The sequence below is a fragment of the Paroedura picta genome, chromosome 2 (assembly GCF_049243985.1).
Source record: "Paroedura picta isolate Pp20150507F chromosome 2, Ppicta_v3.0, whole genome shotgun sequence".
NCBI lineage: Eukaryota > Metazoa > Chordata > Lepidosauria > Squamata > Gekkonidae > Paroedura > Paroedura picta.
Genome location: NC_135370.1, coordinates 134,567,692 through 134,592,937, shown reverse-complemented (window position 1 = coordinate 134,592,937; position 25,246 = coordinate 134,567,692). Strand labels below are relative to the sequence as shown.

Here is a 25,246-nt window from a genome sequence, read left to right as displayed (position 1 = left end):
ACAGTCACCATGGCTGGGGCTCCCCCTCATTGTGTCACTGCACAGCTGCTGCTGGCAGCGCCCCCCAGTGGGCAGTGGGAAGTCAGGGGCACCAGCGGGAAAGCAAGTAGAGCAGGGGCTTAGGCGGCGGTGACGATTCCTCGGTAAAAGACTACCTCACCCCCCCCCAGGCCTCAGCAAAATTGTCAAGCATTGACCAGTCCCTGGTGATAAAAAGGTTGGGGACCACTGCTTTAAGGTATCCTTGTTACATTTAGAAAAATGCAAAGCTGTCCTTTCTACACAGCAGTTGACAAAGAATGAATTTTTCCAGCAGATTCGGCTATGAGTTTGCTGATCCTGTGCATTATAACCCTGCTTTTATTAATGCTTTTAATCTGGTAAATTGTGTATTTTAATCTGCTCTAGGTTTGTTAATTGAATTGTGATTTATTTCTTTGTAACGTGCTTGACACATTGTTGAATTCAAGGAGATAAGGCAGGATAGAAATTTGTCTTATCTACACAGGTGATGATATTTGAGCTGGCAGATTATGTCCAGTCCTTTCTCAGTGACTACAATAAGCCACCTTTAAAGTCTTTCCATGAAGAAATGCTGAAGAATCAACAAAAGGAACAAGAAAGGCTAGCCCAGGAAGAACAGCGTCGAATTCAGGATCTTAAGAGGAAAGAAGAAGAGATGGTGAGATGGCCAATTTTCTTGATATTTCTGTTTTCCTCTACACTTCAAGTCAACACTTAGGAAGCTGACACCCTGAGCTGTGGAAATTGTATAGTTGGGAACCAGTTGTACGGATAATTCATAATTGTGGCCTCTGATTTGCTTCATACACTGATCCTGGGGTCCCTTCCCTTCCAGGGACTTCATTTTAAGGTTATCAGTGAGCTGCAGCAGGAAAAGGGAAGCAGGGAAAGTCTATTCAGCTAAAGGAAGTACTTTCTGTTACTTAGGATACTATTGCTGGTATCCAAGCTACAGTTTGTAATTGTGAGACCCTTTGTTGGTCTTTTACAAACCGCAGTCCTCCAGGATTGCTAGCTTAATTTGAGTATCTGCTAGGTTTTGAAAACAGCTGGGAAGGGAGAGGGTGAGAAGGGCAGTGGCCCAAGCTGTTTGCAGAATAACAGACAAAGCCTCATGTTCCTAGAGATCTTTGCCATGAGATTTTTTCCATTCATGTCCATAGTACGGACAGGAGAGCTATAACTAGCCTTTGAACTTCAGTAGAAGTCCTGGATCCAGTTTTATTCCCTGCTGTAACTTTTCTTCATCACGTGACCTGGGAACTTCTTTTGTCTCTCCCCCCCCCCCCTTTTTGTACTCCAATCAGTAGAATAATGTTTTTTAAATTTGTTTTCTTAGCTTGCAGTGGGTGAAGCTTTTCAAATTTGTGGTATTGTTCTTTATCCAAGCTACAGTTTGTAATTGTGAGACCCCTTGTTTGTCTTTTACAAACAGCAGTCGTCCAGGATTGCTGGCTTCATTTGAGTATCTGCATTAAGACTAGAGAGACTTTTTCATTGCAATAACATTTATTTCAGCAACGTGAAATTCTAAATGAGATTCAGAGAAGGGAAGAAGAAAAAAAGGAAGGAAGAAAAAAAAAGGAAATGGCTAAGCAGGTAAGCTTAAAAATTGTATTAAATCATCAGGAGATTTCTTTGAATGTAATTCTGAGTCCATCCTCTGCTGCAACCCATTGGGCTCTTCAGAATGGGATCCTCAGGAAGAACATGGACGGTAGTAAGAAGTACATGCTTGCAGGGAGAAGGCGGCTGGTGAAAATAATCTCCCCCATTTCTCAGGAAGTGCCATCCCAGCCAGGATTCCTGCTTACTAAAGGATTGGGAAGCACTAGGGATGCTCAGTTATCTTTCTCCTTTTGGTATTTTCAGGAACGTTTGGAAAGTGCCACTTTGATAAGCCAGGAGAACTGTACCAACAAAGATGCTGCAGAGCATAAAATACCTCCCAGTTTAAATGGAGGTGCTGTTGAACATGGAGGGGCTAATAAAAATCGTGCACATTCCACAGGACGCTCTAAGTATGTATGGGTTTTCCTCTGAACAAAACAACCATATACTCCCTTTACATATATCTAATTGCAAGGTTTTGGGGCTTGAATCCTATGTTTTAGGCCCAATAGAGGTGGTCCTTTGTTACTGGACACATTTTTCTTATGCTAGGCACTTCAGACAGCTCCTTGACAAACACTTGGTCTAGCACAAGCAAAGTGCCTAGGAACAAGCTGTACAGCAGTGAACTGTCTCTGCAATGCTCAGAGAGAGCACACATGGAGCAGCTGTAAGGGTCCAAGCCTAGATGTCTGAATTAAATTGTAGACATCTTTTATGATCTTTTGCAAAGTGCAGGTTAAGTACTGAAACTTGGTATAAATAAAAGTGTAAACAGAATATGGTTAACCATTACAAATAGGCTGTATGGCTTGGATGCAGTGGTAATTTCAGCTGATGGAGGAGATTTCTATCAGCAGAGCAGAATTTCCCCACCTCTTCCATCTTGCAGTAGCCCAGTGTCGTCGTCCCCCCACCTCCAAATTGCTCCTGAAAGATGGGGTATCTCCCCCACCACCAGAAAGCAGTAAGGAGGCTGGAAGTCTATGATGGGAACAGGCTATCTGCAGAATCACCCCTCTTTTCTATTCATGGAAGTCCTCTGGTAGATCAAGGCTGTGTCTTTATGCAGTGATATAACACTGTCTTAAAGGCAAACATGACAGTGGAAGATAATTGAGCAGTGATTTTATGAACAGGTGGTTGAGAGTCTCAGAACTTTATCAAGCAGTTTCATTGATGGTGGCCAGTGGAACTGTGTGCAGATGAGTTTGTGCAGTTCACTTGCTGCCTATCCTTACCATTGTTCTCCTTAATATTTGTGAAAAGCCTCTGTGGGCAGAGTGCTGTCTGGGATCACATCCGGTGTCCAAACTGTGCTTCTACCCACACGGGCCAATCTGGACTGGGCGCAACCAGATTGGGCTGGCCCCTGGAGCATCCGTCCCCAGAAGCGGGCTGCGAGGTGCTCTGGCAGTCTCGTGCCCAGACCCTGCGTGGCAGCCGAGGAGGGCGTTCCTGCCCTGCATCAGTTTCCAATAAAAACAGCTTCCAGCAGCCGCTGCAGACCCCCTAGCTGTGCAGCCATCGCACCAGCCACCAGCACACCTCCCGCCTTGCCTACCTCCCCGAACGGCTGCAGGGCCATCACCCTAGTGTCCTGTTGGGACAGGAGGTTGCTCGGCGGTGTCAGGGGCTGAGAGCAGCTTACCCGGCCAGCACACCTCTTGCTTTAGCTGCTACACACCAGCCCGGATGGCTGTGGGATGGTCACCCCAGCAGCCTGTGGGAACAGGAGGTAGCCTGGCAGCATCAGGGGCTATGAGCAACTCGGCCAGCCAGCACACCTCCAACCTTGCCTGCTGTGCACCACCTAAATGGCTGCAGGGCCGTCACCCCAGCAGCCTGCTGGAACAGGATGTCGCCCGGTAGTGTCAGGGGCCACGAGCAGCTCAGCTGGCCACGAGGCACTCACCAAGCCTTGGAGCCAGCCCCTACCTGCCTGCCGTAGCAGCCGCTCCTGCGCTGCCCTGCTTCGCCTGCCCAACCACCCCCAGCCCGCTGGCCGCACCACCCAGACCGACTACAGCCCTGTTGTCCCGCTCAACTGTGGGAACACAATGTAAGTCATTGGCCATGCCCTCGGGGGGAGCACCGCTAGCGCCCATTGCCTTCCCGCATGCAACAGGCTTAAATGCTAGTTAGAATATTAAATATTGGCCATTTAGTTTTGGTAATGCAATTTTAATAAAAATGGGATCAGAGTTGGAAGGGGACATACAGGCCATCTAGTCCAACCCTTGCTCAATGTAGGATCAGCCAAGAGCATCCATGAACATATCGTGGTACCTTTCTTTTTACTGCTGTGGACTATGGTGGTTGTTTCCATTGCAGAAGAGAGCGTCAGCATTCAGCTTGCAGTACTGAAGATTCTCCAGGAACTGGTGAAGTGTTGTATTTTAATACCAATGGTCTGTTTAAAGTACACAAAGGAAAGTGTATAGGTAAGTGAACCATTGCAATTGATAATACCTTTTTAGTACATGCATAATTTTCCCATATAGAATTAAGTCCTATTTAAGAAACCTTAAAATGTATGTGCAGATGGTCTTCTCCCTTCTGTTCTATATTATAGGCAGTATACAAGTGATCCAGCTTGATGGATAGCAATAGCAATAACAGGGTGGCATGCTTTAATTCACTTGGTTATCTTTTAAAGTTGTTGTTGATTCCACTTCCATAAAACTTGGTTAATGCTGCAAGGGCATTTAGACCGGGAACATAAGAGTTTATTTGTAAATTGTTTATAACGGTATTCCCATTTGTAAAAACGTCTCCATCTGAAGGGGATATCTCTTTCCATGTATGTGCCTATAGATAAGGATGAGCAACTTGGTAAATCAGTCTATAATGCTTTGGAGTTGTACACTGGCAATTTTGTCCTAGTACATGAATGGGTGCTTCAGTGGCAAAAGAAAATGGGAAAATTTCTCACAAGTCAAGAAAAAGAAAAGGTTGAAAAATGTAAAAAGCAGGTATGTAGTTACTTTCTTTGATTTCTTCCCCCCGCCCCCCCCCCACATGCACACACATTTTTATCCAGTCATTCCTCTGAGCGTTGCATATGATCTTCTCCTAATTGTTTTTTTCTCAAATAACCAATAAATCACTGGCAAAGGTCCCCTAGTGAGCTTTAATGTTCAAGAGTGGATTAGAATCCAGGCCAATCAAATCCTAGTCTAGCACTTGAAGCACTACATCACATTTACAGCTTTTCAGTAAGCATAACATTGTTCTTGATACAGAAATATTTAAGTTTTGAAATGTGGTAGATACAAATAATGCTAAACTGCTTGGGAAGTCAAGCAGTGAATCTAGGAATCTGCCTGGATAGAAAGAGAATCAGAAATAAAGATAGGGGGAAACATGAACCTTATGCTGAGTGTTTGCTAAAAAAAAAAAGCCTCAGGAGGACAGCTTAGGACTATTACATGACACACAAGCCTAACTGAGAGCCTTGAAGTCTCTATATGAAGTCACTATTCAGGCTCTAAAGAGAGACTGCAAAAAGGTGCCAAGTGAGTGGGCAACATTTTTATATGTTTTGAAAATTATGTACAGTCTCCTAGCAGCAGTTCACAAAGTAAAAGCAAGTTATAAAAATTACCATAACATTATCACTGTAAAACAAGTTATCAAAATTAAAGATCTTAAAATGATACCCATAAAATAGCAGGCCATGAAAAGAGTGTTAAAAGATGAAACCCTTCAGTTAAAAGCCAGAGTAGAGACAAATGTTTTGGCCTGGTACCTGAAGGGCAGTAAAGAAAATGCTAGACAACACTCAAGGGCGGGGATATTCCAGAATTGATGTGCTGCCCCTGGCTGCAGTTGCCCACCTGCCTGGTCCCATAGGCAAAAACACCAAGAGCAGGGCTTTTGGGAAGAGGATCTTCACTAGTGGGGTAAATAGTGTAAGAGATGGTGATCCTTCAAGTACCCTGGGTTATGCTCTGGATTGCTTAGGATAGCAAAGTTAGAGCCATAAATAACAGAAACAGGAATGATACAATCCTTGTTTCCAAACAGCAGCAATTTTATGGTTGACGCATTTTGGATCAACTGAATTTTCTAAACATTTTTCAAAGGCCATGTAAAACCTATTACTGTAATCTATAATCATACATGTGCACAGAACAATATATTGTATTTTGCCTGCTTTGAGCTAAATGTATCCCTATTTTGAATGGTTTTGTCGTGGGTAATACAGCATTTCCTGTATTGTTGAAATTAGGGTAATGAGGGGCTAGGCAAATGTATTAATTCATTCAGCATTCACTAATTTTGTTTCTTTTGGATAGATTCAGGGAGCAGAAACAGAATTCAGCTCTCTGATGAAATTAAACCACCCAAACATAGTCCGTTACCTGTCTATGAGCCTTAAAGAGCACAATGACTCAATTGTGGTCGATATCTTGGTGGAGCACATTACTGGGTCGAATCTTTCTATGCACTTGGAAAAAGAGATACCCATTCCCATGGATCAGCTGCGACATTACACAACTCAGCTTCTCTCAGCTCTTGACTACCTGCACAGTAATTCAGTAGTACACAAAGTTCTTAATGCATCCAGCATTCTGGTGGATACTGAAGGCTCTATCAAGGTGACTGATTACAGTATTTCAAAACGCTTGGCAGACATCTGCAAAGAAGATGTTTTTGAGCAAACCAGAGTTCGATTTAGTGAAGATTCATTGCCAAGCAAACCAGGGAAAAAGGGGGATGTGTGGCAATTGGGTTTGATGCTACTTTCTCTCAGCCAAGGACAAGTAACTAAGGAATACCCAGTCACAATCCCAAATGAGTTGCCTGCTGATTTTCAAGATTTTCTGAAAAAGTATGTACATACCTAACTACTACTTTGATCATCTAATTGCTACTTGTACGAAACATAAGCTTTTTTGTTACATTGGTATTTATGTTTCAAGATGAAGTTACAGGGCCAGACATAATGGTGACAGCAATATGTTTTGTGTGTGCCCCGTTCATATACAACGCAGAAGGGATTTTAATATGAAAAAGAGCATGTTGGTGAAGGGGACCTTATTTCTCCCCCACACAAACACATTACTTGAAATACTTTCTAGAAATCTGATTGCTGCTGTCATGTTGATAATGGTACAGCTCAAATAATTGTGACACTAACAGAAGCCCATAAGTTACTGTTACTGTGCATATGAATTTTGTTGCAATCTGATAAAATAGGCAGCCTAACAGCACTTTTTCTGGATACCAAAAATAAAACCTATATTATTTTGGATTGTGTTCAGGTGTGTTTGCTTGGAAGACAAAGAAAGGTGGAGTCCTCAGCAGCTGTTACAACATACCTTTATAAATCCACCACAAATTAAAACACCTGTAACAGAGGAAAGTCCAGATGGTAAATAGTTAAGTCATTTTCTTACATACTCTGCCATGTCAGTGATGTAAATTTAATACAAAAATGCAGAAATAAAAGGTATTTGGATCAGGGTCTTGAGCTTCAATATTAATCAAGTCACAGATGCATATAAAATGCCTTTCAAGGATGAGATAGCTCTAGAGCTGTCTTGGTTTCTAAGGTGCTTAAATTGTTATAAGGTTTAATCTAAGATCTTGTGTTTTGGGGAGGATGTGTAGGAAGATCCCCCCCCCACACACACACACCTTTTTACTTGGCTCTTTTTATATAAGAAAAGCAGAGAGTTCCTTGTTAGCAATGGTGTGCTCCTCTGCAGTCCAAGCAGCTGTTCTCACATTAGCACATTGATCTTGATATTTTGTTTGCTGTATTTATTACAACAGCTGGTGGAACGAGCTCCCTGAACAGATCTGGGCCCTGCCCGAACTTCCACAATTTCACAGGGCCTGCAAAAGGGAGCTCTTCCACCAGGCATTTACTTCAGTCTGACCGACCCAACAACATCCACTGGTCCCTCCTCAGACACCCCCTCCATGACCTGAACTAGCCTCATCTCCCTGGTGATTTTGTCTTAAGTTGTCATTCTATTTTAGTATCATTTGCCAAAGCCATTGAATTCTGTTAAATTGGAACCACTGTTGGATTGTTGTTATGTTATTTTATGACTGTTAAATGTTTAGACTGTTCTGTGTATTACCCCTGCAATGTTTTATGTGAACTGCTCTGAGCCCTATGGGAGGGCGGTATAAAAATCTAATTAAATAAATAAATAAAAGTATATTAATTATAAACTGTGACTTGGACCCCCCTGAAGTAATTCAGTATACAGCAGGATATGAATGTCAAGTGTGACTTCCTCTCTTTTTCCTTCCTGCTACAGTCCTAAAAGACCCACCAAATGTTGCTGGGGAATAGGGGAGTAATGGAACAGCATTTTAAGGGTAGTATCTTTATACTGCAGCAAGATGGGGAGAGCAAGAAAGTTGTGCTCCATGGATAGAAATCCTACTATCCACAGAAACACCCCGGTGGATCAAAGTCTGTATCCAAACCTATTGTCTAAAGGCTCCAAACAAACATATTTGATTCAGTCTGAGTTTTCATTCTTACACATCCTGCAAAAAACAAAGCAAAGCTCCCTCTTACTGGTCTGAAGCCTTTCCTGCAGCATCATGTATCCTTTCCTGCAGCGTCATCTATCCTTCCAGCTAACCCTGGCATGATGGAAGCTTGAAAATGATCTAAAATGAAAAAAAGAGAAGCACTAAGAGTAATTAGCTTGAGAAAATGTTCTAAATGTTCTAATGTTCTGTGTGCAGTTCTGGAGGCCTCACTTCAAGAAGGACGTCGATAAAATTGAAAGGGTACAGAGGAGAGCGACGAAGATGATCTGGGGCCAAGGGACCAAGCCCTATGAAGATAGGTTGAGGGACTTGGGAATGTTCAGCCTGGAGAAAAGGAGGTTGAGAGGGGATATGATAGCCCTCTTTAAGTATTTGAAAGGTTGTCACTTGGAGGAGGGCAGGATGCTGTTTCTGCTGGCTGCAGAGGAGAGGACACGCAGTAATGGGTTTAAACTTCAAGTATAACGATATCGGCTAGATATCAGGAAAAATGTTTCACAGTCAGAGTAGTTCAGCAGTGGAATAGGCTGCCTAGGGAGGTGGTGAGCTCCCCCTCACTGGAAGTCTTCAAGCAAAGGTTGGATACACACTTTTCTTGGATGCTTTAGGATGCTTAGGGCTAATCCTGCGTTGAGCAGGGGGTTGGACTAGATGGCCTGTATGGCCCCTTCCAACTCTATGATTCTATGATTCTATGAAATAGCTCAGAAATACAATGCACACTTCTATTTACTTACTTCATCAGGTGTTAATTCTTTACAAACTCTCATTCTTGCTTAAAAAAACACACACATACACTAAAGTTGAGGGTATTACTGGACACTCATCAGATATTTTTAGATTATAGAAAAGCTGGTATTAAAGGTACCTGAAGAATATCACCAATTTGAAGCACTGTTTTTTCTCATAGTTTCTTGAACTGATAGTTCACTCTAATTTTTCACTTTTTGGCTCATGGGATAACGTCCTCCTTACATTTGTTTGATTTATTTAAAAAGGAACAAGTTTGGATTCTGAATCCGAGTGTTTTAACCAGGTGATCTCCATGTGACTATAGGGTTAGGCATTTGCCTGCCAGAATTGTCGTTTTAGTGAAATCGAGCCAGACTTGAACATCTTATGCATAGTAGTATGGAGGCTATGAAATAAAAATCGGTGGCTAGCATTTCCTTCCATTAAGTGGTAGTTGGGTTGCCTCTTTTCTACTGATGAATTATTTTGAGACTTCTACCAGTTGATGATGTAATTCTGAATGTTGTTGGAAGTTTCTAATTCCCAAACACCGCCCATTGTATGGGATAAGCCTGCATTTCCACTGTGGATGTTAATCTTCCATACTGTGTATCATATTAACGCTTGACATTGATAGTTGCTAAATGGCTTTTCTTCTAATTTTCTGTTTCAGAGTCAGCAGGAATAGATGATATTGAAACTGTTATTCCCAGCAGTCAGATTGCTAGCAGCTTATTCTTCACAGAAACACAGAAGCAATTTTCTCGCTATTACAATGAGTTTGAAGAATTACAGCTTCTTGGAAAAGGGGCCTTTGGAGCAGTCATCAAGGTATATGCCGTACATCATGTGAGACTTAATCTTGTTCCCAGGATTTGCGTTTGTGAATACAATATATTGACTTGGATCAGATTATTTTGTTCTGTACCATCTGTGGCTTCTCTACTGCTCAGGATATCTTACTCAAGATGCTGTATCCATAGGCACCGATGCAATAAAGTGGTAGGATCCAACCCATTAGAGTGCAGCAGCCTTTAGTCATGCTGCTCAGTAATCGAACTAGAAGGCAAGCTATAAATACGACATCGTTCTGTTTTACGGCAATATTTTATCTGGCAACCAGTTTTCATGGTTGGTAGAGCATGGGGTGGTAACTGTTTTACATTTTTACATTATTTTTATTGAGAAAGTGATTTATTGTGTCCGGATAGGTCCAGAACAAGCTGGATGGTTGCTGCTACGCAGTAAAGCGTATTCACGTAAATCCAACAAGCAAGCAGTTCCGAAGAATTAAGGGGGAAGTGACGCTGCTGTCACGTCTGAACCATGAGAACATTGTGCGCTATTACAATGCATGGATAGAAAAGCACGAGATGCCTTTGCTCAGCCCCTCAGCATCGGAGACCACTGGAGTTAAAAAGGCATCCAGCAAGCAGGCCCTGAATGGGAAGGCTGAAGAAGAATCCATGGATGACGTGGAAGCAAATGCCCCGCCTCCCGTTGTGACCAGCTCAGTGGAATGGAGCACCTCGTGTGAGAGATCAGCAAGTGCCCGGTTCAGTGGACCTGATCAGGAGTCCAGTGATGATGACGACGATGAAGGGGGAGGAGTATTTTCACAGTCCTTCTTGTGAGTATGGGGGTCGGTTGTCTTGTTGGCTTTCTCTTTGATGCCAGCTTGTCCTACTATGTAGGCTCAGATTCTGACTGGCTCCTCTTTTGTTTTATCAGCATAATGTCTGCCAACATTTGAAATGCATTGGATGCATTCTTAAGGTTTATTCAAGCACCACTATCTTGCCTCTCAGTATTCCGCAGCTGCATTACGCACTGCCTCTTCTTTTTTTGAAGAACAACAAGAGTTGGCTTTTATGTCCCGCTTTCACCACCCGTAAGAGTCTCTAAGTGGCTTACAACTGTCTCCCCTTCCTCTCCCCACAACAAACACTCTGTGAGGTAGGCTGTGGGAACTCTCAGAGAACTGTGACTGTTCCAAGGTCACTCAGCTGGCTACATGCAGAAGAGTGGGGAATCAAACTTGTCCAGATTGTAGGCTGCTGCTCTTAACCATTAATCCAAGCTGGCTCTAATTGAGAAGAACTGCAGGAAAGGCCCGTCTTCCTGTTACACAGTCTATTAATTCTGACAGTTTAACATAAAAATGTTCTACTTTGATCCCAGCTTATAGTTAAAAGGCATGTGAAATAGCAGCCTTGCTGAATTTAAGTACATCTCAGCCTGGTCACTGTTTAAATGCAGTACCTCTTGGGAAGCCTGTGTACCCATTACCTTAAATTCCACAGTGGAAGGGAGGTAGGATATAAGCATCAGTAAGAAATAAAGCATCGGTTACTATTTTGTTATTTCTGGAGAGCCAGCTTGGTGTACTGGCTTCTGATCTGGACATCTAGATTTGATTCCCACTCCTCCCCTATATGCAGCCAGCTGGGTGGCCTTGGGCTCACCATAGCACTGATAAATCTGTTCTGACTGAGCAATAATATCAGGGCTCTCTCAGCCTCACGGGGTGTCTGTTGTAGGGAGAGGAAAGGGAAGGTGACTGTAAGCCGCTTTGAGACTACTTCTGGTAGAGAAATGTGGCTTATAAGAACCAACTCTTCTTCTCCTTTTCCTTCTTCGTCTGGTAGGCAGCAATCCTCCACAGACAAATACTAGAGCAATGTGCTATGTAGAGAATGACTGGACCTTTGAACAGACTTCTTTCCCCTGTATAATGCATTGTAATTTCATAACACATCTTTTAAAGATTTGAACAACCCACTTCAGTTCCGGAGAAGAACCGTAATGACAAATGCATTGCCTTTCAGACAAGCCGTAAGCCATTACCATCTTTCATGAATCACCCAATGTCCATTTGGCATCATTATATTACCAACAGGGCAGGTTCTAAATCATCTATTAGAATTTGAGTTTAATAAAATGGGAGGGAAAGGGAGGGGGAGAATGACAAAAGGGAGAGAAAGAAACAGGAACAAAAAAAAAGAAGAAATAAAAGGAAAGGTGGAGGGAGGAATACTAAAATGATGTGAATAAAATAAAAATAATTATTATATTTATAAAATAATTATAAAATAATAAAATAAAAATTAAATGAGAAATTGTAAAAAGATATTTAAAAGAATACTAAAAACATTTATTGTATTATAATATTTTTATTATATTAAAGAAAAAAACAAGGAAAAAGCTCTTAAAAGTCTATATTAAATTTATAATTCACCCAAAGGAAGCAAAAAAGGAGAAAGATGTGCTGATTCGTCTGAAGCTTCTGATATCCAAAAGAAAAATATTATAGAAATAAATGCAAAGTCTTCTAATTGCTTTTGTAATGAGAAGTATCGAAGAATCTGCTCAAGTATATAATTATACAGGGGGAAAGACTCTTTGTTCAAACTGTCATTCTATGTTTTGTTTTCCTTTACTGCATCATACCAGAGCCAAAGCACTGAACCTTTTAAATATTTTTCATCAAAAGGCAGATAAATAGCTGATTGTATAATCCACAATTTTATAAAAGAAAGTTCATCCAGAGGAATATAAGTAGGAGTAAAAACTTGATATGGTTCCATTAATATTTCCACTTTTCTGAAGTTGCCATTTTCCTCGGAGGTCCTGTAAGCAAACAATGTTTGGAATGTTTTGTTTTTTGTTTCTTGATTTAGGCCAGCAGCTGATTCTGAAAGTGACATTATTTTTGATAATGAAGATGACAATGGTAAAAGTCCTGTGATGGTAAATATTTGGTACTGTGGATATCCTAATTCTTCTGTTACAAAACTAAGTGCCATTAGATCAGTGTTATTAGCCTGCTATAGCCGCTGTAATTCCATGAGTCGGTGTGGTTGTCTGCTGCTTGGTGGACATCTCTGGGGCTTATGGGAATTGTAGTTGGAAGATTTTCTCTCTGCCGTCTGGAGGTTTATGGTTTTAAAGGACTGGGGATTTTTATGTAATCTGCCTTGAATCCCACCAAGGAAGAAGGTGGACTATAAATGTTAATTTAAAAAAAATAAATATTGTAATAATCAGGACTTGGCATATAAAGGTAACACTCACCAGGTGACCCAAAAAATAAAGTGTGGAGGTCAAATAAATTGCAGGCTACACAAACAAAAGAAGAATTCTACCATTCAATTTGAGGCCTTGATAAGCAGCTCATGTAGCTGGCAGTTGCTTTGGATGTTTAGTCAGGTGGGACAAGCCCCTTAACCACTGTTGCCTACCAGCATGTCGGGCTCCCCCCCACATCACTTGCTATTGCATGTATATTATGTGCGATCACATTGCTTCTGATTTAATGGCAACCTTATGAATTAATGACCTCGATAAAGTTCTTTGCTCAGGTCTGGAAACTGAAGACTGTGGCTTTCCTTTATTGACTCAATCCATCTCCTGTTGGGTCTTCCTCTTTTCCAGCTGCCTTTCACTTTCCCTAGCATTATTGTCTTCTACATTCTTGCATTTAGCAGTGGCCCCTATGTCTTTTCCATAACACTTGTTGTTAACATTTAAGCTTCATATGCATTCATTATAATGGCATTTTCTGTAGAGGGAGAAAAGCTGTGCATACTTCACTGTGGTGCTGTTCTCCAACTGTAAATGCATGCAGCGTAGTGATGACTAATTCAGATTCATTATGCTGACAGTAGATTTGCACATACTACTAATAAGCTTTAATTTTACAACCTACCCTTTCCTATAAGACTCAGGGCAGGTAACATTGAATGATAAAATACAACCATAGATAACATTAAGATAACCTGTTATACCAGTTAAAACATTTTGCAGTTACTCCAATACATCTGCCAATTTATTTAAACACGGAGGGGAGTTTCGTTCCTTGGATGGTTCAGTGTTTCAACAGGTATTTCGCTGGGGAGACCAGCCAATTTGATATTATTAAGTGTTACATTCCCGGCCTCAACCATAGGCCTGGCAGAAGAGTTCTGTCTTAGAGGTCCTGTGGAACTGATGGAGCTCCCACAGGACCGTGATGTCAGTTGTCAGAGCATTCTACCAGGCTGGGGACAAGGCTGAAAACAACTTCAAGCAGGCATGCTGGGAGAGATGCTCCATTCCTGCACCTGCTGAATCTCCTTTTTTGCATGTATAAGAGGCGCCATGGCCAGTGATCCATCTAGTCCAGCTTCCCATCTCATCCAGTCACCAACGAGCTTTCCTGGAGGGCCAGCAAAACCGGGTATAGGTTCTGAGGCCTTCCACTGCTGTTGCAGGGTCTATTGTCTGTGGACATGGAGGTTTCCCTTCAGTCACTATGGCAAGTAGCCATGGATGGGCCTATCCTTTGTGAATCTGCCTCATCCCCTATTGTAGCCATCGCTATAATTATTGGCAGTGAATTGCACAATGTCATCACTATTTGAATGAAAAGCACTTCCTTTTATCTGTCCTGAGTCTGTCACCAGTAAACTACATCAGGTGTCCCTGAGTTCCTAGTTTCATGGGACACTAGGACTACTGTTTCAGGCCAGTAAGCTTGATGCACCTAGGCAAGTACAGGAAGGCCCAATCACATAAAGTGCTTTCTCCTAATGCTGTTCCCACTGCCAGTTTGTGGCCTCCGCCCCTCTTTCTTCCTTTATCTAGGTTTCCTTTAAAACCCTTACTGTTTGTCTTTGTGCTGCCTTCTGCTGTGTGAGGGCAAGCTCAGCTTCTGCCACAGCTGGTTTCAGTTAAGCTGCAAAGAAAGTATATATTGGATTTTGCCATGTTAACTGTTCCTTCAATTATACTGTCACTTTTGTTAGCTGGTTTGTGAACTTGGGCTGTTAGTATTTGGTTGGAGAACAATGTTTGCTTACTTTCTACTTTGTTAATGACACAGGAGGAAGATTGCAATGGAAAGGACAGTCGTAGTGAAGAAGACGTGATATCAGTTACTCAGAGTGTGCACTATCTGTATATTCAGGTTAGCAGTTCCAGCTGACATTTGACTGTGGAAAATCGCACCTTCTTTAGATCCTCATTATGTTAACAGAACTCTTTTCTAGTTTAAAAAACAAGATTGCACAATGTTCCATTAAGTGTTCAACTTCAAAGGCTATATAAGAAGGCGTATTGTCAAGGGACTCTGAAGCTGTCTTTTGGGGGAGGGGGGGATGTCTCCTAAATTCTACTATTTTGCTTGAAGGAGAAAAAGTTCTGTCTATCCACTTTCTCTGTCTTGTGCATCATTTTATATACCTTTATCATTTCTCAATCGTCTTTTCATTTGAAAAAGCTGTGGCATCTTTTTCTGCAGAACTGTGTTCAGTCCTTTCAAAGGGTGTATAGACCTATCAATTTCTGGCTTTTGCTGGATCACCTTTGCCCTGCCCTGCCCTGCCCAACTTGCATTACGTTTGGATTACATTTCACTTGGTTCACCCTCATACTAGTCCTTTACTTCCTCCAAGCATTGGTTAAACACCTCTGATATACATAGGAAGTAACTAGTATAAGAAGCAGTAAAATCCCACATGCCAGGGGAAAACTTAAAATGTTCATACTTTGTTCATACTCCACTTTTCTCCCTAGTGGGGACCCAAAGCAGGTTATATCATTCTCCTCTCATTCACTTTATCCTCACAACAGCTTTGCGAGGTGGGTTAGGATGAAGGTTATGACTAGTTGAAGGCCCCTCAGCAAGCTTCCATACCAGAGTAGGGATCCAACCTGGCTCTGCCTGATCATATTCTGACAGAATTCCAACAGTATACCATGCTGGTTTAGCTGTAGGGTGACTATCTTAACAGACTGTGCATTATTATTATTTTTTAACCCTGTTTCTTCGCTTTGGATATGAAGATGGAATACTGTGAAAAAAGCACATTAAGGGATACCATTGACCAAGGCTTACATCAAGACACCAATCGTCTTTGGAGGCTTTTCCGAGAAATTTTAGATGGATTGGCATACATTCATGAAAAGGTGAGTGCTCTTCGTGGCCAGCACTTTAAATCTATCCTTAAAATAGGCTGTAGTTATTCCATATATACTCTAATCCCTTATTATTATTATTATTTTAACAGGGAATGATTCACAGAGATCTGAAACCTGTCAACATTTTTTTAGATTCGGAAGATCATGTGAAAATTGGTGATTTTGGCTTGGCAACAGATCATCCAGCTTATGCAGTAAATATTTTAACTCCAGAATGTGTGCAGTCTTGGAAGTAATAATACAAATGAGGACCTGCAAGAAACTTCAGTGGTGGGCAGCAGGGAGGCATGGGGGGGGGTGACAATAGGGGATGGGGAGCCTCACTGAGTGACTGGTGAATATGGTAGGAAGGGGTTAGGGAGCCCAGTGGTGATAGTGGGGGGGGGGCAGCGGGCCAGCAGCAGTGAGGAGGCCAGGAGCTGCAGTGGACCCAGCCGCCTGCACTATAGAGGGCTACCTGGCTTTGGCTTCAGCAGCACAAGGGAGAAGGTGTTTTGAGTTGACAGCAGATATACAGGGCCTCCTGATGCTGACGCCATTGCAGTCAGACTGGTAAGACCTGCAGGAGCGGGCAAGGATTGGGGGTGCAGGTGCCTTCATCCTCGAACAATGCTGCTTTCACCAGTTCCCATGGCAAAGATGAAAGAGGCAACCTGGGAACTCACAGCTGTCACTGGGAGCTTCACTGAACGCAGCAACAGGGTGGGGACTCTGAGTCCTGCATTGATGGAAGATCTAGGTGGATTCTGTGTGTGCATGGATACAATCGCCTAGTGTATTTTTTTTCAGTGTTTTCTGGTTTTTCTGCAAACTCACGTAGTTCCCAAGTTTGCAGAAGTATTGGTTTTATGTCAGTGTGTGCCTGATCCTCAGATTTCAGTATCCACAGATTAACTCAGTTTACTGTTAAATATAAAACATTGTAGCTTGTACAAACTATAGAAAACAGCATACTTTCCACAGAAGAGATTATTGCCCATTAGACTGCATTGTGATATCTCTGGCCTTGTATCATTACCTATGACATAGGTTGAATGTGCCATAACCCTGTCTCTGGGTGTTCTTCTCAACATGTCTTCCACTATCATTGAGGGAACGTTTTGCATCTTGCACCAGGGTGTCATGTTTTGGAGGAAAAAGCACAACTAAGACAATTCAGTTCTCCTTATTCCAGTTCATGTTACTTGTGCAGTTTCTTGCAGAAGCCGGAGAACTGCTTATAGAATCCACTTGTTCGGGTACTGTATGAACTCTTTTGTGCATCCTGTTGCATAGAGCTTTGTGGAACAGCACTAGTGGCTATTTTTCTTCAGTGAATAGGTCTTTTGATACCACCTAACATTTTTATTTATTTTATTTTGGAATTTATACTCTGTCCTGTTTTCAGAAAGAGATCTGAAAATATAAGTCATATGTAATCAGACTTATATTGGTTTCTTTTCCAGGCAGATGCCAAACAAGGAGAGATGTCAGAGGATCATTTGACTAAAAGCGATCCTTCTGGTAGGTGCTAAGGAGATAGCCTTTTCTGCCCTGTGGCTAGGTACATCCCCCTGAAAAAACACCTTTCAAGATTCGTGCCTGCTTGTGAAATAGTTTCTTTGGCGTTGCTGTGTCAGGGCCAGAGCAGCACTCAGCCACAAAGGGAGGCTACATAGTCTGATTGCCTGAGGATGACCCCTGGTGATAACTGGCACACAGCAACTGTAAAGCTTCCTGGGTCAGTCTGTATTTTCATATCTGGACAAGAATGCCCTTGTAGACTGGCAAATACTCCAGAAGATAGAGAGTTCAGCGAGATCTGAACACAATGGAAAAATGGGCAAATGAGAACAAGATGCAATTTAATAAAGATAAGTATAAAGTTCTGCATCTGGGTCAAAAAAATGAAAAGCATACCTACTGGATGAGGGATACGCTTCTAGGTAACACTGTGTGTGAACGAGACCTTGGGGCAGTGGTCCGCAACCTTCTTCAGGCTGCGGACCGGCGGCGGTGGGGAGGGCGATCGCCCGGCTGCGCATGCGTGTATGTATGGCCAGCCCACGCATGCGCGTTTACACCACACGCTGCTGCAAACACGCATGCGTGGCACTCCCTTAGTGGTGGGAGTGCTACGCATGCGCGTTTGCAGCTGCGCATTGCGCAAACGAACATGCGCGGCCCGGCCCGACCCTGCGGAGGCAGGGAGCCGTGGCCCGGTGCCAGGGCCTTCGCTGCCTGACAGCGGGCCGCGGCCCAGTGGTTGGGGACCACCGCCTTAAGGTACTTGTGGATTGTAAGCTAAACATGAGCAGGCAGTGTGATGCAGCGGTAAAGGGAGTGGCCGCAAGGGAGTGGCGGGTAATAAATATAATAATAATAATAATAATAATAATAATAATAAAGGCAAATGCCATTTTGGGCTGTATCAACAGAGGCATCACATCAAAATCACAAGATGTCAGTCCCATTGTATACGGCACTGGTCAGACCACACCTGGAGTATTGTGTGCAGTTCTGGAGGCCTCACTTCAAGAAGGATGTAGATAAAATTGAAAGGGTACAGAGGAGAGCGACGAAGATGATCTGGGGCCAAGGGACCAAGCCCTATGAAGATAGGTTGAGGGACTTGGGAATGTTCAGCCTGGAGAAAAGGAGGTTGAGAGGGGACATGATAGCCCTCTTTAAGAATTTGAAAGGTTGTCATTTGGAGGAGGGCAGGATGCTGCAGAGGAAAGGCTGCAGAGGAAAGGACGCACAGTAATGGGTTTAAACTACAAGTACAACAATATAGGCTAGATATCAGGAAAAAATTTTCACAGAGTAGTTCAGCAGTGGAATAGGCTGCCTAAGGAGGTGGTGAACTCCCCCTCACTGGTAGTCTTCAAGCAAAGGTTGGATACACACTTTTCTTGGATGCTTTAGGATGCTTTGGGCTGATCCTGCGTTGAGCAGGGGGTTGGACTAGATGGCCTGTATGACCCCTTCCAACTCTATGATTCTGTGATTCCGTGATTCTACAACTTGTGCCCGGCTTTCCTATATTGTTGACCTCACTGTGCCAAGTCGATTCTTCCCCCTGTCCCTGATCCTGCTTATTTTCTTGTCCACTACCAACTTGTTGTTCCTTCTAAATAGAACATCCTGAATTTTGACCATCAGCAAATTCCTTGACTACAGCTATGGGCATAGACTTGTACCCTGTTCCCAGTTCTCTTCTGAAAGTCAGTGTGATGTAGTGGTTAAGAGTGGCGGCTTCAAATCTGGAGAACCAGGTTTGATTTCCTACTCCCCTACATGCAGCCAGCTGGGTGACCTTGGGCTAAACACAGTTCTCTTAGAACTCTTGTCTCAGAAGTTCTGTTAGAGCTCTCATCCCCACCTACTTCACAGGGGAAAGATCATCCACTTTAGGGCTCCTTAAGGTAGTGAGAAGCACACTATTTAAAAAAACCTAACTCTTCTACTCCTGATCCAGTGCTTTCCTCCATCTTTCTTCTCTTTTGCCACCTGAGCAGGCGCTGCTAACAGCATCTTTCTCTGAACAGTTAAACTGGGGGGAAATCTGCCAGTCTCCTTCACCAGGAATTTTTAAATCGCTGGGCTTTATGACGATTTTTGTGCATCTCACCACTGTGTATGCAATGTGTACACTTTCTGGCATGGTTATTGTGTTGTGGGAAGTTCAAGCAGTTCATTGTCTCCCAGCTTGATTCATATTCTTATTTCTGAGATGTGAGCAATACCTTACTGTAGAAAACCTGGCTTTTTATGCAGCTCAGGGCTTTAATTCTTTCATGGGAAGAACCCAAATATTTGGAGCAGGCTGTTGATTTCAGCCTTGTTAGTGAACATTTTAACTATTGCTTCTTTTAAACCTGAGCCAAGACACTGTTGTCAGAGTATTTCGTACTGTCTCAGCGGTATGAGGGGAAAGTAGCAGCTCCACCCAGCATATGCAAGAGTGTTTGGAGACAAGTGAGGAGAGAGAGTGATGTTGGAGTCAGTGCTAAAAGAGCTCCCATTGAACAGTCCATGAATATTAAAGGAACACGTAACAACAGATTAGTATACTTCTGATTCTTCACTATAGAGGAACATAGTGAATATTAGTTGCTTGGAATACAAAGTGAGCAAAATGAGAAAAATGTATCCTGATACCACATTTGGGCAAGTACATTTTCAGAAACAAAAAAAAGAGCTTGCTTTGTCCTCAGCTGAATAAAGGCAGGAGAGTGATTTCTTCTTTTCATGAAGCGGTAATTCAGCTTTATCCTTTCAGGAAATTTAACGGGCATGGTTGGAACAGCTCTTTATGTGAGTCCAGAGGTCCAAGGAAATACTAAATCTACATATAATCAGGTAATAAACATGTTCTTATCAATGAATACTTGTACAGCTATAGCATTGTGTTTATTTCACTTAAAAGATCATAAAAGTTCCTACTGCATAGCTAAAGATGGTATATTTTTGAGAGAAATTAAATACTTCTGGCAGAGAGATTCTTGTACTGGAAGGATTTTATTTGTGTCAGTGGGCCACAGACAACTTTCCTCTGCACTTAATAGGCATTTCCTGTGTTCACACATAGGAATCCTTGGACTCAGTCCGCTGACTACATCATGAATTATATAAAAATATATAACTTCATCATTTGCAGAAATGCCACTCACATCCAATTTTTAAATAAACAATATGATCCTTCAAGAATGTATGCAGCTGAAATCCGATATAGTAATCAGATGAAGAAAGGAGAAATAGATTCCGGGGTCTCGGTGCACAAAATGCTAGGCTAGGCTAGGCTAGGCTATAAAGTTACTCAAGAATGTTGGCATTAAAGATGTTTGTGTATCTTGGAATTACATTTCCTTCAATTCTTCTCTCCTAGAAAGTGGATCTTTTCAGTTTGGGTATAATATTCTTTGAGATGTCCTACCATCCCATGATCACTGCATCAGAAAGGATCTTTGTCCTCAGTCAGCTAAGGCTTGTATGTATAAAAATGTCATGTCTGCCAAACGCTTGGTAACAGAAAGAAAACTGTCATAATTGCTAGAAGGCAAAATTATTGTTTGTTCTATGTGTAGGTTTTTCAGTGTGTCCATCATTAAACCCATGACAAGACTTTAGCATTCAAAATAAATATTCCTAGATAAGATCTTCTTAATGTCCCTTTCTAGTGGTTGTTGGTTATGCATGCCCCAAGTCCTATGACGGAAGTCAAAGAACATGTATATTAATCTCTATAGTCATACTTGTATAAATTATTTTGGAAAAAAGTAAACATAAAATTACACCCACAGTGCTTCTTTTTTTGGTGTTTTACAAAAGGCGTGGTTACTCATGATAGAGGCCTGCAGAGAAGGTGACAGGGCAGCCAATGTAGTCTGTGGCGCCCGCCAATGTTGTCTGTGGATATTATTACAAAGTATACCATCTGCCTCACCTCCTCCTCTACACTTGCTGGCCTGTTTATGAAGGGGAATTTTTCTACCCAATTTGAGCTGAAGTGGGGCAGAGAGAAGGAAGAGAGCTACCTCATTTATTCCCCACTTCTATTCTTACTTGGCAAAAAGACTGCACAAAAAATATAGTAACACAATACATGACTCAATTTTGCGTTACATGTATGCAAATGCATGACCAGTGCACACCTCCATTGTATCTCACATGGATTCATCATTGACTATATATGGTAATGCAAAAAGCCATAAAGGAATAGTGCCTCCTGTAAATGCCATTGGTGATTTGAATCAAGTATATGATTGAATCATTGTTATGAAGGCCAGAAATGTATTGTATTATTGTAGACATATCCTTTGTATATGACTGACTCTATTGCACTTTATTTCTCAGCCCTCTATTGCATTTCCTAAAGACTTCGATGAGGTGAAAAATGCAAAGCAGGTATATTATGCTTCTTAGTCATTGCTGTATTGGTCCTAAAATGTAATCATGTTTCTTCCTGCTCCATTCAAACAAATAATACACATCTATGCAATTAGACTTGAACAAAGGGGAGATAATTCAGAAAGGGAAAGTAATAATTAGCATTGAAGTGCATTTTATGAGAGGCATTTGAATACTCATGGGGAATAGGAACCTGCCAATTTCATTGGCATGACTCTAAAAGATAAGTGTTGTCTGTGCTTTCAATCATATCCCCCCTGTGAGATATTCAGGTTAACCTAAAATTACTTTCAGCTTGCTTGGTTACGTACATATTCCATTTTCCTGAAAGAAGGAAGTCCTTAGCAGATCTGAAAAGCTAATAGCTTAGATCCACAGAGAAAGATCCCCCACACACACACACACAAACACGCTCTCTCTCTCATTGTCTCTCCCTAAACTCCCTGTTGAAAGGATCAAATGGCAAGAGAAAATATATACAGGCACACACCCCCCCCTTAAAAATCTATTTATGAATTAAGATTAAAATAAATTTGGGATTATCTTTTAGAAACTGGTTGTGGCCTGGCTGTTGAACCATGATCCTTCAAAACGTCCAACTGCTATGGAGCTGTTAAAAAGTGAACATCTTCCACCCCCTCAGATGGAGGAATCTGAGCTTCATGAAGTGCTTCATCACACTTTAGCAAATGTGGATGGGAAAGCTTACCGGACAATGATGGGACAGATATTCTCACAGCGCATTTCTCCTGCCATAGATTATGCCTATGACAGTGACATTCTTAAGGTTTGTTGGAAATTAATATTCCCCCCCTCCAAGAAGCCATAGCTGCTGTAGACCAGTGGTCCCCAACCTGCGGGCCGCGGCCCGGTGCCGGGCCGCAAAGGCCATGGCGCCGGGCCGCGGCTCCCTCTCCCCACCCCCCCCCCGCAGTAAAAAACTTCCCAGGCCGCAAGCTTGCGGCCCGGGAAGCTTCTTACTGCGGGAGGGTGGGGAGAGGGAATCGGGGCCGGGCCGCGCCCGTGCGGCCCGATGTGCGGGCGCGGCTCGCGGGCGCAGCCCGATGTGGGGGCGCGGCTCGCGGGTGCAGCCAGATGCGTGGCCGTGGCCCGCAGGCCGCGCCCCAATGCCCCTCAGAAAGGTTGGGGACCACTGCTGTAGACTACATGCTACAATCCAGTTTGCCTTGCAATGACTTCTGATGTTACAGTAACCTGACTTTGTGTCTGTTTGTTTTTATGCATACAGTGACTTGCTTAGTCATTTCTATAACCGCTGGAGGTCAGTGTTGTGAATAAAGCTCCTTGCTCCTGAGGAGATGTGCCCCACGATGTCTCATTGTAATGACTGTAAAAAAATTAGTGGAAATCTCCCAGTAAGCAGCTAAATTTGTCCGCTGAATAGAGAACCTGAAAGACTGCACGTGAAGCATTTTAAGCTAAAACAAGCAGTGTATTGTTGTGACTACTAGCGTGCATTCATTTCACATATTATACCAAAGGCACAAAATATGCAACTATGGCTGTGTATGCCTCTAGTGGTCCACACAATTGCAGGATGAGGCATGAAGTGCTTGCAGATGCATCTTGTGTCTTCCACGTATGTGAAAACATTTCTATGAAATCATATTCATTATCAAATGTCCTCTGCAAAGTCATATCTGCATAGAGGGTTCTCATGCTTTCACATTAATACCTGAGCACAAAACAGGGAGTGTGGAAAATGGAATTTGGAGTACAGATATTACTTTTAGGAGTGATTTTTGTCAGGTTATTTGTTTTGAGACTGTAAGGTGACTTGATTGTTGACCCTGAAGGTAGTTCCCTCCATTTGCTCCTGGTGTTCCCATGGGGACACAAGATCCATATTCCTTTGAGTCTAAATATCTGATTGCCAAGAATGCTGTTAGAGTAAGGCTGTGAAAAACAAAAAAGGGCAAACTTGCAATTTAAATTTATATTCTGAAATAATTACTGAAAAGGTGACATTTGACAACTAGAAAATGCATAATGCTTCCTTGAAATACCTGCTATTAAATACTTGTGTTCTAGATGCTGAGTGGGAAATATATATATATTAACGCTGTCTGATTTATCATTGGCTTTAGGGTAGTTTTTCAATTCGATCTGCCAAGATTCAACAACATGTGTGTGAGACAGTTAGCCGAATCTTTAAAAGGCATGGTATGTATGTTTATAGAATTCTGTAAAATTCCTTTTCATATGAAATGAGCATTTCAGCTGTTCCCCCTGTGCACATACACACACAGTAAAGTTGAAATATGGGTCCTGGTTCCTTTTCATCTTGCTTTTTAATTTTAGTATCTGTCAAACAAATTGTTATGAATAACCCATGTCATCTGAATAAGGCTTATTGAACAGTCCAGTAACTGAAAGGCAACCCAGAAATATGGATTTTATAATCCACATTGAGCATTGTAACCTCTTCATCCCAGCCTCTGTGATTGAGCAGGCCTATGATCACCTGGACCTGACCTGGGTGGGGTTTGTCAAACTGCCTTATGTTCATGCAAGGAGTTGTTTGCAGCCTGCCTTCTGAAGTGTACAACAATGCAAGCCCTATTCAGTACTGCAACCCCAAAAGCCCACTTCTGTGAGTCCTTTTGACCTGAATGGCTCAATCTCATAGGATCTTGAAAGCTAAGCAGGGTCAGATCTGGTTAGTATTTGTATGGGAGACCACCAAGGGAACTGAGGGTCCCTATGCAAAGGCAATAGCAAAACCACCCCTGAACATCTCTTGACTCAAAAACCCTATAGGTTTGCCATAAATTGGCTGTGATTTGAGGGCTCAACTTTTTTACTGGGTCTTCAAGAAACCACAGAAGTGGCACAATTGTGAAGCATAGCTGTGTACATACCCCCCTAGGGCTCCTCCTCTTCCCACACTCTTCAGGCCCACTATTGGCCATTTTAGGATGGGTGGATGGGTTGACATGGCTATATATGGTGATATCGCCCAATAATATTTTGGGGGAAAATTAGCTCTCACCCATTTAGGAAACCTTTGCAGAGTGGTCAAGAGACCCTGCTTTCAGACACTTATGATTGCCTATCCTAGATCTGTTATTTGCTGTCAGCTGATTAAAATGGCTGGAGAAGATATTTTTCTTATACAAGGGGAAAGTGTACTGTAATGGGCTGGATTCCATGCAACACCAGCAGAATGCATTAGTGGAGAAGGACTTTGTCCACCTCTCCCTTCCACTGTGAGCTTCAAAGGGACAGTGTCAACAGTTGCAGGAACCCAGTGTACCTCTTTCTCCATCATTGGAGTTGGAGTTGGAGTTGAGTAAGAGGCCTCATTCAAGCACTCTGGGCAGGGGCAATGTTTTCCTTAACCCAGAAGGCTCTTTTTGAAACCCTAGAACAAGCTTTCTCAACTAGGATTTTGAGGAACCCAGAAGTTTCTTAATAGCCCTGGAAAGGTTTCCCAAATAGGTGGGAGTTAATTCATTTTATGTATTTTTCTAAATTTCTT

At 42.4% G+C, this 25,246-nt stretch overlaps 1 protein-coding gene across 2 annotated transcripts in view; it reads left to right on the top strand.

Annotated features, from left to right (window-relative positions):
• The window catches only part of EIF2AK4 (eukaryotic translation initiation factor 2 alpha kinase 4), a 55,317-nt gene that overhangs the window by 12,350 nt on the left and 17,721 nt on the right, over positions 1–25,246 (top strand). For both annotated transcript variants that reach the window (XM_077322929.1, XM_077322928.1), the window contains 19 exons: positions 509–682; positions 1,543–1,623; positions 1,897–2,045; positions 3,970–4,079; positions 4,453–4,610; positions 5,937–6,472; positions 6,906–7,015; positions 9,566–9,723; positions 10,104–10,522; positions 12,573–12,642; positions 14,756–14,839; positions 15,718–15,840; positions 15,942–16,046; positions 17,298–17,355; positions 20,117–20,196; positions 20,723–20,824; positions 21,691–21,741; positions 22,295–22,531; positions 23,853–23,928. In XM_077322929.1, coding sequence (XP_077179044.1) covers positions 509–682; positions 1,543–1,623; positions 1,897–2,045; positions 3,970–4,079; positions 4,453–4,610; positions 5,937–6,472; positions 6,906–7,015; positions 9,566–9,723; positions 10,104–10,522; positions 12,573–12,642; positions 14,756–14,839; positions 15,718–15,840; positions 15,942–16,046; positions 17,298–17,355; positions 20,117–20,196; positions 20,723–20,824; positions 21,691–21,741; positions 22,295–22,531; positions 23,853–23,928 — 2,881 coding nt within the window. The remainder of the gene's footprint in view (positions 1–508; positions 683–1,542; positions 1,624–1,896; positions 2,046–3,969; positions 4,080–4,452; positions 4,611–5,936; positions 6,473–6,905; positions 7,016–9,565; positions 9,724–10,103; positions 10,523–12,572; positions 12,643–14,755; positions 14,840–15,717; positions 15,841–15,941; positions 16,047–17,297; positions 17,356–20,116; positions 20,197–20,722; positions 20,825–21,690; positions 21,742–22,294; positions 22,532–23,852; positions 23,929–25,246) is intronic.